The sequence below is a fragment of the Piliocolobus tephrosceles genome, chromosome 7 (assembly GCF_002776525.5).
Source record: "Piliocolobus tephrosceles isolate RC106 chromosome 7, ASM277652v3, whole genome shotgun sequence".
In the NCBI taxonomy this organism is placed as follows: Eukaryota; Metazoa; Chordata; class Mammalia; order Primates; family Cercopithecidae; genus Piliocolobus; species Piliocolobus tephrosceles.
In genome coordinates, this window is record NC_045440.1 from 47,811,013 (window position 1) to 47,825,336 (window position 14,324).

General features: G+C 41.0%; 1 protein-coding gene across 1 annotated transcript in view; it reads left to right on the top strand.

Annotated features, from left to right (window-relative positions):
- Positions 1-14,324, top strand: part of PRKDC (protein kinase, DNA-activated, catalytic subunit) — a 178,103-nt gene that overhangs the window by 51,320 nt on the left and 112,459 nt on the right. Inside the window, exons 27-34 of the mRNA XM_026456198.1 lie at positions 837-931; positions 2,768-2,867; positions 4,038-4,171; positions 7,942-8,190; positions 10,821-11,044; positions 12,055-12,263; positions 12,625-12,757; positions 13,542-13,700. Coding sequence (XP_026311983.1) covers positions 837-931; positions 2,768-2,867; positions 4,038-4,171; positions 7,942-8,190; positions 10,821-11,044; positions 12,055-12,263; positions 12,625-12,757; positions 13,542-13,700 — 1,303 coding nt within the window. The remainder of the gene's footprint in view (positions 1-836; positions 932-2,767; positions 2,868-4,037; positions 4,172-7,941; positions 8,191-10,820; positions 11,045-12,054; positions 12,264-12,624; positions 12,758-13,541; positions 13,701-14,324) is intronic.

A 14,324-nucleotide genomic window follows, 5' to 3' on the forward strand; every position in this document is an offset into this window, starting at 1 on the left:
ACAGAGGCACTGGTGTGGAAACAGAGCGTGTGTTGCCTCTTTGGTTCATGTAGCTTTTTCTTGAGGAAGTATCTTTGAGAAGTATTTTAGGTTGTTTCATGGTTTTTCTTTTTTGTTGTTGTTGTTCTTTTGTTTTTGGAGACGGAGTCTTGCTCTGTCACCCAGGCTGGAGTGCAATGGCGTGATCTCGGCTTACTGCAACCTCTGCTTCCTGGGTTCAAGCGATTTGCCTGCCTCAGTCTTCTGAGTAGCTGGGATTACAGGCGCCCACCACTACGCCTGGTTAATTTTTGTATTTTTAGTTGAGACGGGGTTTCACCATGTTAGTCAGGCTAGTCTTGAACTCCTGACCTCAGGTGATCCCTGCCTCAGCCTCCCAAAATTCTGGGATTGCAGGTGTGAGCCATGCACCTGTTTCATGTTTTAAAATACTGAGCCCTTTTATTCTTTTTTGTCTGAGACAGGGTCTTGCTCTGTTGCTTAGGCTGGAGTACGGTGGCAGGATCATGACTCACTGCAGCCTCAACCTCGTGAGCTCAAATGGTCCTCCTGCCTCAGCCTCCCCAGTAGCTGGGACCACAGGTGTGCACCACTGCGCCCAACTAATTTTTTTTTATTTTTTGTAGAGATAGGGTGTCACTTTGTTGCCCAGGCTGGTCTCGAACTCCAGGGCTCAAGTGATCTTTATAGGCATGCACCACCACACGCAGCTGAGGCTTTAAAAAAAAAAAAAATCAAATTTAAGTAATGTGTGCCATCTTTAATTCCATTCCTTTTCTTTGTCCTTTCGGCTTTATTGTTTTCTTAGGCTAGGTTTCCTATTCTTTATTTTACAGGGAAGAAGAGTCTCTGGTGGAGCAGTTTGTGTTTGAAGCCTTGGTGATATACATGGAGAGTCTGGCCTTAGCACATGCAGATGAGAAGTCCTTAGGTACATTTCGCTTCAGTGTTCTGTCTGCCTTACAGGTCTGAAAAGTTTCCTCCAATGAGGAGTTAAGACTCGTGTGATTCTCTTATAAGGCTTTTTTTTTTTTTTCCCAAGAGTTCTGCAAATCAAATGTGAAGAGAAGATAAGCCCCTTTAGTGCCTCAAATCCAGCTTGTTAATGATTTTTTCGTGCCCTCATTCTCTTTGACTCACCATATACTCCTGGTGGCCATTGAGCTTGACCCTGGTTGGTTGCAGATTCTGCCCAGGGCAGGGGAGACAACGAAGCCAGTCAGACACTATGATGCTATGATGTGATGACAGAACATGAAAATGCAGATATGGTGCTGAAGAAGCTGGATGTGATAACCACTGAGATGTGGTCAGTGCTTCTGCACTCAACTCGTGATCATTTAGAAAGTAGAAAGTGGGTCTCATTACGGGACTGTGATAAAGCTGTTTCGTCCATGATGAAGGAATATTATAAAGATACCAAGTCAGAAGTAGGCTGAAATAGCTAAGAGAGTAATAAATGATTATAATTAAATTCTATGCAAGAAGCTTTTAGGAACTACATAGAGTTGTTGAGCTAGAAGACTTCTTAACTCCCCGTTGGTCCTAGCACGTGATGTAGTTGGGGCGCAGAGGCCCAGGCATGTCAGTGACTGAGAGGGCCACACAGCTATGGCAGGACTCTATCACTGATACAAGTCTTGACTTTTTATTTTATTTTATTTTATTTTATTTTATTTTATTTTATTTTATTTTATTTGTTTATTTTTTGTGATGGGGTTTTGCTCCTGTCCCCCAGACCGGAGTGCAATGGTGCGATCTCAGCTCACTGCAACCTCCACTTCCTGGGTTCAAGTGATTCTCCTGCCTCAGCCTCCTAAGTAGCTGAGATTACAAGGGCCTGCCACCACGCCTGGCTAATTTTTGTATTTTTAGTAGAGATGTTTCTCCATGTTAGCCTGGCTGGTCTATAACTCCTGACCTTATGTGATCCACCTGCCTCAGCCTCCCAAAATGCTGGGATTACAGGCGTGAGCCACTGCCCCCGGCGACTTTATTTTTTAAGAAGACAAACTGAGCTCTGTTATCCTTTATGTTGATAGTCTGCTGTGAGCAAAAATGTTTAAAATTTAGTCTTCATTATCAAATAGCTGAAATTTGCTTTGTTTATCTTGATTTTCCATATAGGTGAATTTTTTCAACAAGTGAAACTTTTTTTGTGATCACTGACATATTTAAAAAAACATAGAAAAAAACTTTTTCTTGGTGACACAGGTCAAAATAAGATGTATAAGGCTCCTTTCCTAAATAATTCCAGACTTCTATGGGTGACTTCACCATCTTACCTCCGTTGTCCTTCTCCAGAGGCTGTATTACTAAACGATGCTATAGTTTATCCTGCATAGGAAGGGAGGTCAAGGGACTTATACCCCTTTAAAATAGCCACAAATTGAAGTCCACAGGCTCTGGCCTGGTATGTGGGTTTTGTAATACCTGCAAGGTCTCTTCCATTTCAGGTCCATTAGGAGAAGCTGTGCTTTGGGTGGCCGAGGTAGTGGTGGTACAGTTTCTAGTTAGGTGTGGCATTGCTCTGTGTGTGTGTGTGAATACCATGCTATCCTGCAGTCTTAAATACGGGTTTTGTGTTCATTTTTGAATATGCAATGTGAACCATTTATCTAAATTTATTGTTCTTAGGGATGAAAACATTAAATCTATAGTGAAATTACCTTTTCAGTTAAAAATTAGGCCAACAAATTTACAATACAAATTTAATAATCAGCTATATATGCCTTCTTTGGAAATATGCCTTTGTACTTGAGAACAGGTACAATTCAACAGTGTTGTGATGCCATTGATCACCTATGCCGCATCATTGAAAAGAAGCATGTTTCTTTAAACAAAGCAAAGAAACGACGTTTGCCACGGTAGGTGATCTTGCTTCCTTTTCCATCTTTTCCCACAACATAAAACTAATTCTTACCTAATAAAGGACAACCTGGGATGGATCTGTGGCAGTGTAAGGAATTACTTCCTAAACAAGGAATGTGTGGAAGTATGAAGAGTTCGTTTTCAAAAAACATTAAAAAGCTTTGTTTTTGAAAATACTTGATTTAAGGGATAAAGTGTAAGGTATTTGATCTGGGTTGAGATAGTAGATACAAATTGAAAATTAGTTTTATAATGGATGTTTTATTTAATATGCACTAATTTTGAATATGTTTTGATGTGGATGATTTGGCTAGAATATGCATGAACCATTATTCAGTAAATTTTGAAGTGTATGAACTGAATGTTCAAATAGTAACATCTTGACAGACATGGAATTATAAAATTAGGAAATGAAACTGCTTAGAGCCAAGGCTGGGGTGTTGGCCAGTGGTTTCCAGTTTTTGCCCTTATTCCATCCCAGCGGTGTTGCTTTCTTCGATAGGGTGAGTGCCCTCCATGAGCCCCTCCAGATCTCTGCAGGGTGTCTGGGGACGTCTATTGTCCATGGTAGTGACCGCCACTCTGGAGAAGCACAGTTCTGTGTGTGAACTATATTAATATTTTCTCTGTTGTTTTAAAGTTGATTCTTCCAGATTCTACTGTTAACTTACGATATCGGTTTAATTCGTTGGTCCTAACTTGAGCATGCATTAGAATTGCCTGGAGATCCAGTTAAAACACAGATCGCTGGGCTGGCCCCACCCTTAATTTCTGTGTACACTTGGGTTAGGGCCAGATCATTTGCATTTGTAACAAGTACACAGGTAATGTTGGAACAGCTGTCCAGGGACCACACTTTGAGAAGCACTGCTTTACAAGGTACGTTGCAAAGGAAACGTGAAAATACTTAGTGCTGTTCTTTTAAGGAGAACTTTTTAATTTTTCCCCACATGAAAAAATGAACATGAGCAGCATTTAGGACCCCTTTCACCTATGTTATTTTGATTGCACTCTAATTATAATAAATTAAAAATAAGTTGAATGCCTTTTAGTGAGGTTTCTACATGTATCTGTGTGATAAAGATGAGTTTATGATTTCTAGAGCCTTGGTAGCTGAATGTTGCATGTTGGAGAGGGACTAATGACAGTATGCTGTCTCTGTGCAGAGGATTTCCACCTTCCACGTCATTGTGTTTACTGGATCTGGTCAAGTGGCTTTTAGCTCATTGTGGGAGGCCCCAGACAGAATGTCGACACAAATCCATTGAACTCTTTTATAAATTCGTTCCTTTATTGCCAGGTATGGTAATCTGTATATCTTTAATTTTACTACAGTTTGCTTTATTATCCCATTTAAAAGAAGCAAAGAAGAATTGAGTAATTGGGTGATCATTGCAGTTAACATGATATTCAATTAAGATTCAGAATGTTAACAGTTGATGAGTTAATGCAGTTCTATTTCAGCATGTGATTAATAAGAAATTGCCAGCATATTAAGTCTGAATAATCTCAAATCATTATGATGTTAAAGGAAAGCAGTGAACCTGTGCTTTTCAGTAATTGCTAAACCATTAAACTGCTTATGGACTGAAATAATTTCTCAGGAATAAATGTGTTGTTCAGTTTTGTCCATTAAGTCCATACCCAGGTTTGATAGTTTGGGAGTGGGGAAGCTGTGCTCAGGACAGATCAGGTCCTGCCTTCCCCCATTGTGGGCTGTCACAGTCCCGTGCCACGTGTGGCGCCTCAGGTGAGATGGGTGCGCTAGTTCCTTGGCAAAAGTTGGAGTGAGTTCTCTCTGGGCTTTTTCTTCATGGAACAAGAGGAAAAAAGTTACTTTCTGTATTTCCGGGCTTCTAAAACTTAGAAGGACTCTAATTTTTGTTATACTATAGGACATATTAGAATGTTATATACTACGTATTATATACTATAGAGTATGTTTAAATACATACTATAATTGAGTTCATATATATATAGCACATATATATGCTATATAAATAATAGTGTAAATTTACTGTACTATATCATTTTACATACATAATAGAAATGTGTATCTGTGTTTTAATTTAGATAATTGTTTAAAAAACATCAGCATTTAAAAAAAATTTTTTTCCCCCTGAGACAGAGTCTTGCTCTGTCGCCCAGGCTAGAATGCAGTGGCACCATCTTGGCTCACTACAACCTCTGCGTCCTGGGTTCAAGCAATTCTCCTGCTTCAGCCTCCTGAGTAGCTGGGATTACAGGCGTGTGCTACCACGCCAGGCTAATTTTTGTATTTTTAGTAGAGACGGGGTTTCACTGTGTTGGCCAGTCTGATCTCAAACACCTGACCTTGTAATCTGCCAGCCTCTGCCTCCCAAAGTGCTGGGATTACAGGCATGAGCCACCACGCCTGGCCTAGCATTTTCAATTTGCTTAATGTGTTTAGCTAACAGTTTTTTGTTGTTGTTTTTTTTTTATGTTAAGTCATTCTCACAGCAACCTTGTGAAATTTCTCATTGAAGAGTAGACCAGTGGCTGGGGAAGGGCTGGAGGGCAGTGGGAGGCATTTCTCCTATATTTAGTAGAAACTGAGACCATGATAGTATGTTGATAGAGCTGCTTATGGGCAGACCACTATCTCACATTGAGACTGTGACTCTGGTAGTGCATGGGATTTCTTGTGTCCTCAGCTGTATTGACCACAGGCATTTCTAGTGCTATTCTCTTCTAAGTTGCCTATGATACGGACCTCATGTATTCTGAACTGAATAGAGTTCCACCTCTCAGAATTGATTTTGTTGGACAAAGGCTTCTAGGTAGTAGGTGAGCCTTGCCCTTCTTCCAACAGGTAATTTGTATAATATTAAGGAGCCTTCCTTGATTTATCTCTTCTGTGGCCTTCCAGGGTGTAACCACCTTTCTCCTTTGGTATTTTATCCCCCAGTGGGTATTTTTGTTTTCTTTTATTTTTTTGCTTTTCAGTTTTAGAGACAAAGTCTCACTATGTTGTCCAGGCTGGACACAAACTCCTAGGCTCATGTGGTCGTCCTGTCTCAAGCTCCTTAGTAGCTGGTACTGCAGGTGTGCAGCACCTGTTTGTTTTTAAGAGACAGGGTCTCACTCTGTTGCCCAGGCTAGGTTGCAGTGACATGATTATAGTTCATTGCAGCCATAAACTGAGCTTAAGTGATCCTCCTGCCTCAGCCTCTTGAGCAGCTGGGAACACAGGCGTGGCTACCAGGCCTGGCTAATTTTAAAGTTTTTTTTATAGAGATAGGGTCTTGGTATTAATATGTTGCCCAGGCTAGTCTTGAATCCTGACCCCAAGCAGTCTTCCTGCCTTGGCTTCCCAAAGTGCTGGGATTACAGGTGTGAGCCATTGCATCTAGCTTCCTTTAGTGGTTTTTAAGCTTCTGTGTCAGGTGTCTCGTTAGCTCGCTATGTAGCAGCAGTCCTGGGTACATGAACACCCAGATCAGTAGGACTTGACGACAGGTGCAGGGTTGTCCCTCTGACGTGTGTCCAAGAGAGACAGCTCCTGGTGGCTTCTGAATACTGAGACTCAGTGTGGCCCAGGCCCAGAAACAGCAGGTCTTCAGTGGAGACAAAGGAAGAAGTAGGGCTGGGCAGGCTCCCCAACCCCAAGCGTGCTTGTCTGCGTCTTCAGCTTCTCTCTCTACTTGTGATGTTCCCTTGGCTGCTCTCTCTCGATCTGCCTTTCTGTGTCCTTTCTTTCTATCATTTTCCTTCTGTCGCTCTTGAGGTAAAATTTAAATGTCTTACTATTTACTTTTTGCTCATTATTACAGATTTCTTTGTCTCCTCTTAGTGAAAGTAACAGAACATTACAGATTATTCCTCCTCTTAATATACAAAATGTTCTCTCTCTTTTTTTTTTTGAGACCGAGTCTCACTCTGTAGCTGAGGATGGAGTGCAGTGGCGTGATACTGGCTGACTGCAACCTCCCCCTCGTTTAAGCAATTCTCCTGCCTCAGCCTCCTGAGTAGCTGGGACCACAAGCATGCACCACCATGCCGGGCTGATTTTTGTATTTTTAGTAGAGATGGGGTTTCGCCATGTTGGCCAGGCTGGTCACGCACTCTTGACCTCAAGTGATCCGCCCATCTCAGCCTCCCAAAGTGCTGGGATTACAGATCTGAGCCACCACCCCCAGCCGCATGTTCTTCTTTTTTTTTTTTTTTTTGAGGCGGAGTTTGGCTCTGTCGCCCAGGCTGGAGTGCAGGTGCCGGATCTCAGCTCACTGCAATCTCCGCGTCCTGGGTTCACACCATTCTCCTGCCTCAGCCTCCCGAGTAGCTGGGACTACAGGTGCCCGCCACCTCGCCCGGCTAGTTTTTTGTATTCTTTTTTTTAGTAGAGATGGGGTTTCACCGTGTGGTCTCGATCTCCTGACCTCGAGATCCGCCCGTCTCGGCCTCCCAAAGTGCTGGGATTACAGGCTTGAGCCACCGTGCCCGGCCAAATGTTCTCTTTTTAATACATCAGAGATTTGAATTCTTCTTAGAGTCAGAATGATTTGACATTTTCGATGCTACTGATTTCAGAGCATACAAAATGCAGTTTTATGTATTTGTCTTTTTAATTTAGAAGAAGTTTAATATTTAAAAGAAAATTTCTTGGAAAAAACAGCTTCTCGGATTCTCTTATTTAACAAACGCTGCACTTATGTGTGGTAGATGTTATTCTAAGCACATGTTCAAATATTAGCTACTTTAATTCTGCTAATCTTTGTAACTGTCCAAGAGGTAGATATTATTGTTCTCATTTGCAAATGCTATTTTGTGACTTAAAAGGAGTAATGATTTTTAAATAAAAAGGCAGGGGAAAGAGTATTAGTATGCAGCTACTCCAAATGGTGTCCAACTGTTTTTATAATGTTTAAGGAACCTGAAGAGAATGGCTGTGTTGGAAATACATTCTTGGAAGTTATTACAGTGAAACAAATTGAATGCATAGTAAAATGAAAAAAGATTGTCCCATATCATTTTGAAATTTTAGGTATAAAGATTAGATTAAAGACATGTAGGTATGTGTGTGTATTTTAATTTTGTTTCTTTTTAAAGGCAACAGATCCCCTAATTTGTGGCTGAAAGATGTTCTCAAGGAAGAAGGTATCTCTTTTATCATCAACACCTTTGAGGGGGGCGGTTGTGACCAGCCCTTGGGCATCCTGGCCCAGCCCACCCTCTTGCACCTGCGGGGGCCATTTAGCCTGCAGACCACGCTGTGCTGGCTGGACCTGCTCCTAGCTGCGCTGGAGTGCTACAACACTTTCATTGGCGAGAGAATTGTGGGAGCGCTCCAGGTCTTGGGTAGGTCACCCTTGCCTCTTGCTGGTATATGTCATGCTGCCAGGGTCACCCTTTGCAGTGGCTCTGCCAGGTCAGAATCCCAGCGACATGACAATAGGTGCTGTGCGGCCGCCTTGCCCATGCTTTCATGTCACCTCACCGCGAGGGTTCCTTCCTTCACACTTCAAAGTTGACAAATACAGTTTTTCTCATAGTTTTATATAATTGAAAAAGTTACACTTTCTGGTGTGTTGTAAATGTTGACATTTTAAATACACAAAACTGTTAGTATTACTTTAAAAAAATGTATTCCGTGAACAATAAATACTGTAGCAGTTTTATATACAGCATCATTGGCTTTAAAATATAGCTGCTTTATTAGAAATTTTGCAGAGTCCCTGAATTCATATTATCATTTCATACCCTTCAAATGATTTTATCCGAAAGTATTAAGTTTTTTTGCTTAAGATTTTACTATGTCCCTATCTATGTCTTTTTAATGAAAAGGTGTATATGTTTAAAGATTCCTTGGCTGGGCGCAGTGGCTCTCTCCCGTAATCCCAGGACTTTGGGAAGCCAAGGCAGGAGGATCACTTGAGCCCAGGAGTTTGAGACCAGCCTGGGCAACACGGCGAGACACTATCTCTACAAAAAATACAAAAGTTAGTCAGGCGTGGTGATGCACACCTGTGATCCCAGCTGCTAGGGAGTCTGAGGTGGGAGGATCGCTTGAGCCTGGAAGGTTGAGGCTATAGTGAACCATGATTGTGCCACTGTACTCTGGCCTGGGCAATAGAGTGAGACCCTGTCTCAAAAAAAATTTTTCTTCTGTGTTATGATTATGTTTATTATTAGTGCACATTACATTTTTCACTGCCACAACAAATATAAAAATTTTGATAATTGTTACATATAAACTGTAAAATTATGTGGTTGGAATTCTATTTTTGTATGTATAGATTTTAGTATTAAAATAACTTGTTCATGGCTGGTCGCAGTGACTGACACCTGTAATCCCAGCACTTTGGGAGGCTGAGGCAGACACATCACCTGAGGTCAGGAGTTTGAAACCAGTCTGGCCAACATGGAGAAACCCCATATCTACTAAAAATACAAAAATTAGCCAGGCGTGGTGGCAGGTCCCTGTTAATCCCAGCTACTCAGGAGGCTGAGGCACAAGAATCGTTTGAACCCCGGAGGCGGAGGTTGCAGTGAGCTGAGATCGCACCAGTGCACTCCAGTGACTCTGTCTCAGAAAATGAAACAAAACAAACTTGTTCACATAAATAAGTGCCATATTTGATTTATTCTAAAATGTACATTTTCCCATATTTAACAGATCCATGGTTGCAGTGTGTCTTACAATTCAATATTCTGTTGGATTCAAGGATATCTGGTTTTTGAGAATAATTCTTTTTTTTTTTTTTGGAAACGGAGTCTCTATCGCCCAGGCTGGAGTGCAATGGCACGATCTCGGTTCACTGCAAGCTCCGCATCCTGGGATCATGCCATTCTCCTGCCTCAGCCTCCCAAGTAGCTGGGACTACAGGCGCCCACCACTGCGCCCAGCTAATTTTTTGTATTTTTAGTACAGACGGGGTTTCACTGTGTTAGTCAGGATGGTCTTGATCTCCTGACCTTGTGATCTGCCCACCTTGGCCTCCCAAAGTGCTGGAAGCCATGGCGCCTGGCTGAGAGTAATTCTTAATGTAAGTTATCTCAGTTCTTGGAATACATCAAAATGCATGTTATCAAAATTATTTTTAATGAGGTCAGTTGACAGTTTGATTGACTTTCCTTAAATTATGTTGGAAACAAAGAATTAGAAACTGTGAGACTTACAAAAAGACTTTCTTACTCAATCATTGCCTTTACTCTTTCAACAGTATACAAGTATTTTAAATTGTCCCTTGGTGCTCTGAAGGGCTATGCACCTTAGAGTAATAAACTATAGTTAGACTGGAGAGAGGTGAGGGTGGATCTGTCTTTCATTAAGCAGGAGAGTCGTGATGAACAGGCTGAGAAGGGAAAGGAGAACCAGCTCCAGGGTGTTTTCAGACAAATGAGTTTTATGACAAAGCCCTTTTGAGGGTGGATCTGAAAGTTGATTCCATAAGATGACTGGTGCCCGTCCACACCTGCTTGAAGACTGCTCCATAATTTGTTTCTGTCCTTTGAAGGACAGGATTTTTTACTTTTTCATTATTAATAGCATTCATTATTAATAACAATGCTAAAAAGAACATTCTTACAACCACACCTCTACAATTCTGCAGTCATTTCATTAGGTTAAAATTTCAGTGCTGGATCAAAGCATAATGAGTTTTTAAACATTTGATAGAAATTGGCATGCATATTTTTTAAAACTTGGTATGAATTGCCAAATTGCCCTTTAAAATGATCATATTAATTTATCTTCTCACATGTAATGTTTGAGAATAAAGACCTGACCTTCCATCAGTGTGTCCTTTTGATATGAGAAGCAATAACTGCCACTTTATTCAGCTATTATTAAGCTGTTTGTTTCTTTTGAAAAATTTTGAATTTTTGCTGAACGTATGTCATACCTATACTTAGAGAAACAATTTTATATTAATCTTAGTGGAGTTGAAAGGAAGCATATATTAATATTTTATTATAATTGCTTCTAGGTACTGAAGCCCAGTCTTCACTTTTGAAAGCAGTGGCTTTCTTTTTAGAAAGCATTGCCATGCATGACATTATAGCAGCAGAAAAGTGCTTTGGCACTGGGGCAGCAGGTGACAGACCAAGCCCCCAAGAGGGAGAAAGGTACAACTACAGCAAATGCACCGTTGTAGTCCGGATTATGGAGTTCACCACGACTCTGCTGAACACCTCCCCAGAAGGATGGAAGGTAGGATGCTCTGTTAATTTGAGGTCAGTTTTTTTTACTAGAAAACTGTTGCAAAGGTTTCTATTAGAAGGGATTTTGGCTTAAAAAATTATTATTATTATTATTTTTCGTCCTCTCAACCCAGCTTTTCCTGACTTCGGAAAGAACCAGGAAGAGAAGGCCAGGTTTTGGCTTTTGTAAAACTTTGCATTCTCAGAAGAGTTATCTGTCAAAATAAATTTGTCAATTTGTTTTAGTTGACAAAAACTGTATTTATGTTATACAGCATGATGTTTTGATATGGTTTGCCTTGTGGAATGGCTAAATCAAGCTAATTAATGTATCTGTTACCTCACATATGTAACATTTTTTGTGATGAGAACTTTTAAATCTATTTTCTTAGCAATTTGCAAAATTACAATGCATCGTTAATAACTACAGTCATGGTGAACCATCTATTGAAAATCATGAAACTTTGCATGTCCTTCAGAGTTTCATTGTGTGAATAAAATACAAAATAGTTTTTTCTAATTGTTTTATTGGATGTTGTATTTTATGCTGTGATCAAACATTTACCTTAGGAAACACATACTAGCAAATATTTATAGATATATCCATGAGGCTTATTGTGTAAACAAACTCCAGTCAGTTCATTCAGGGAATCTCTGCCAGGTACCTATGGCACACTAGGCCCTGGGATGCAGCAGTGTCCTGAGTCAGGGGCTGGGAAACCCTGTCCATGGATACAACCCCACTTGCTGCCTGCTCCGTAGATAAAGCTATATAGGAGCATGGCTGTGCGCCTCTCTCTACCTGTTGTCTGTGCTGCTTTCTTATCAGACGCGTAAGGAGTTGCAGCAGAGACCCTCTAGCCCACAAACCTCATGTGTTTACGCTGCCCTTGTTTTACGGAGAAACTCTATCCACCTCTCTCTTAGTCAGGCAGAAGTTCCCAATCTCGTGGGCCCTACACTCTGGTGAAAATAGAAATGCTGGCTGATGAAGTGTTTTTATCAAACCATCTGTTATAGCTCCTGAAGAAGGATTTGTGTAATACACACTTGATGAAAGTCCTGGTGCAGACGCTGTGTGAGCCTGCAAGCATAGGTTTCAACATCGGAGACGTCCAGGTTATGGCTCATCTTCCTGATGTTTGTGTGAACCTGATGAAAGCACTAAAGATGTCCCCATACAAAGATATCCTGGAGACCCATCTGAGAGAGAAAATAACAGCACAGAGGTGGGTACTTAGGTCACAGTCGGGAACGTGTTGTCCTGGAATTTCAGGCCCTCATATGTTGCTGTGCTCCTGCAGCTGCTCCTGCTTCCTCAGGGAAGGTTCATATTAGTGGGATGTTTGCTGCCAGTGACCTCAGTAGTTGCTTAGAAATCACATATAACCAGTGCCTTCCCTGCACCAAACTTAAGCAGACTTCAGATGTGGTTAGCACCGTGTTTGATCTCCATGCTAGCTTAGTGCATATGGATCCTGTTAGGTGTTGCCTCTGCTTTCATAACAGTGCAAACATTTTTTTCAGTGTATCTTAATAATTTAATGAGATTAGAGCTCACCTAATTTACCGTTTTTCTCGCATGGCCAGCATTGAGGAGCTTTGTGCCGTCAACTTGTATGGCCCTGACGCGCAAATGGACAGGAGCAGGCTGGCTGCTGTTGTGTCTGCCTGTAAACAGCTTCACAGAGCTGGGCTTCTGCATAGTATATTACCATCTCAGGTAACTATAACCTATTTGTTTTTACATTTATTTTAGCTTTAGTATGGTAATTAGTATATTTATTTATATTCTTAAAAGTCCTTTATGTATTGAGCATGCTGAAATGGGAATTATAGAAATACTTGCCCTAGACATGTAGATATTATCTATCTTTATATCTATTATATATCAATATAAGTGTGAAAGCAAATGTAAAAATTTATAAATATAAAATGAAAGTAAAATAAAGGACATTCAGATATTTCCAGGGCAGCTTTCTGAAAACCTTTAGGAACTGCTGTTGTACCTTTGTGGCAAGACAACACAAATGAAGAATCTAGCATAGAAAGCAAGGTTGAGCCACACTGGCTCATACCTGTAATCCCAGCACTTTGGGAGGCTCAGATAGGAGGATTGCTTGAGGCCACAAGTTTGAGACCAGCCCAGGCAACATGGCAGGGATTCATCTCTACAAACAATTAAAAAACACACACACAAAAACATTGTCCAGGAGTGGGTGCCACGGACCCATAGTCCCAGCTACTCAGGAGGCTGAGGTGGGAGGATTGATTGAGCCTGGAAGCTTGAGCAATTGCTTGTGCCACTGCACTGCAGCCTGGGCGACAGAGTGAGACTTAAAACAGCAAGAACAACAAAAGCAAAGTTGAATTAAAATTTTTTTGAATATAGGAAGGTAATTGTCAGTGCTATCTGAAGTGGGCTTTTTATTTAATGAGAGGAGTGAAGTTGTTTTCTTCTAAGAAATATCTTTCTGCTAAGCATTTCAATGTTGGCTTTCTTTTAGTCCACAGATCTGCATCATTCTATTGGCACAGAACTTCTTTCCCTGGTTTATAAAGGTATTGCCCCCGGAGATGAGAGACAGTGTTTGCCTTCTCTAGACCTCAGTTGTAAGCAGCTGGCCAGCGGACTTCTGGAGTTAGCCTTTGCTTTTGGAGGACTGGTAGGAAAAACACCTCTTCATGCTGCACTCCCTTAATAATAGAAATACACATGTCACTTGCAGGTGTCTCTAGAAACTGTGGAATTGGGGTAGTAAGGTTTTAGCTGGACAAGTATTGTATGATTTGCATGAGCCAACTTTCTTTCTGAAAGATTATTTTCTCAATAGTTTAAGAAAAAAAAAACGGAATAGAACAACATTCTTTTTAAATTAAGGTTTTGTCTATCCCACTTTGTTTCCAAAAGGAATTAGCTAGAGAACGTTTTGTGACTATGAAGCTGAGCCGTGTTGACATGTGGCCTCTTCTCTCCTTGGTGGTCCTTCACATGGATGATTGGGAGGGCCTCTGAAGGATAATCCCAGAGGAACTAGAGTCTCCAAAAAAAATATTCTCATGGCTCTTTGAATCATGTAGGGCTGACTTTAAATAGTCCCTGCTATAGCTGAAATCTGCAGCCAGCCCTCTGTGTTCACTCCATCTCAACTTCCTTGCTTCTGTAGCAGAAACCCGTTTTTCACCCCTTTGTCCAATTAATGTAAGCAATTATATATTTAAATTGTTTAAAAATACTCATCCTTAATAGACTCTACCCTCAAAGCAACAATGGTGGGGTAGGCAGATGG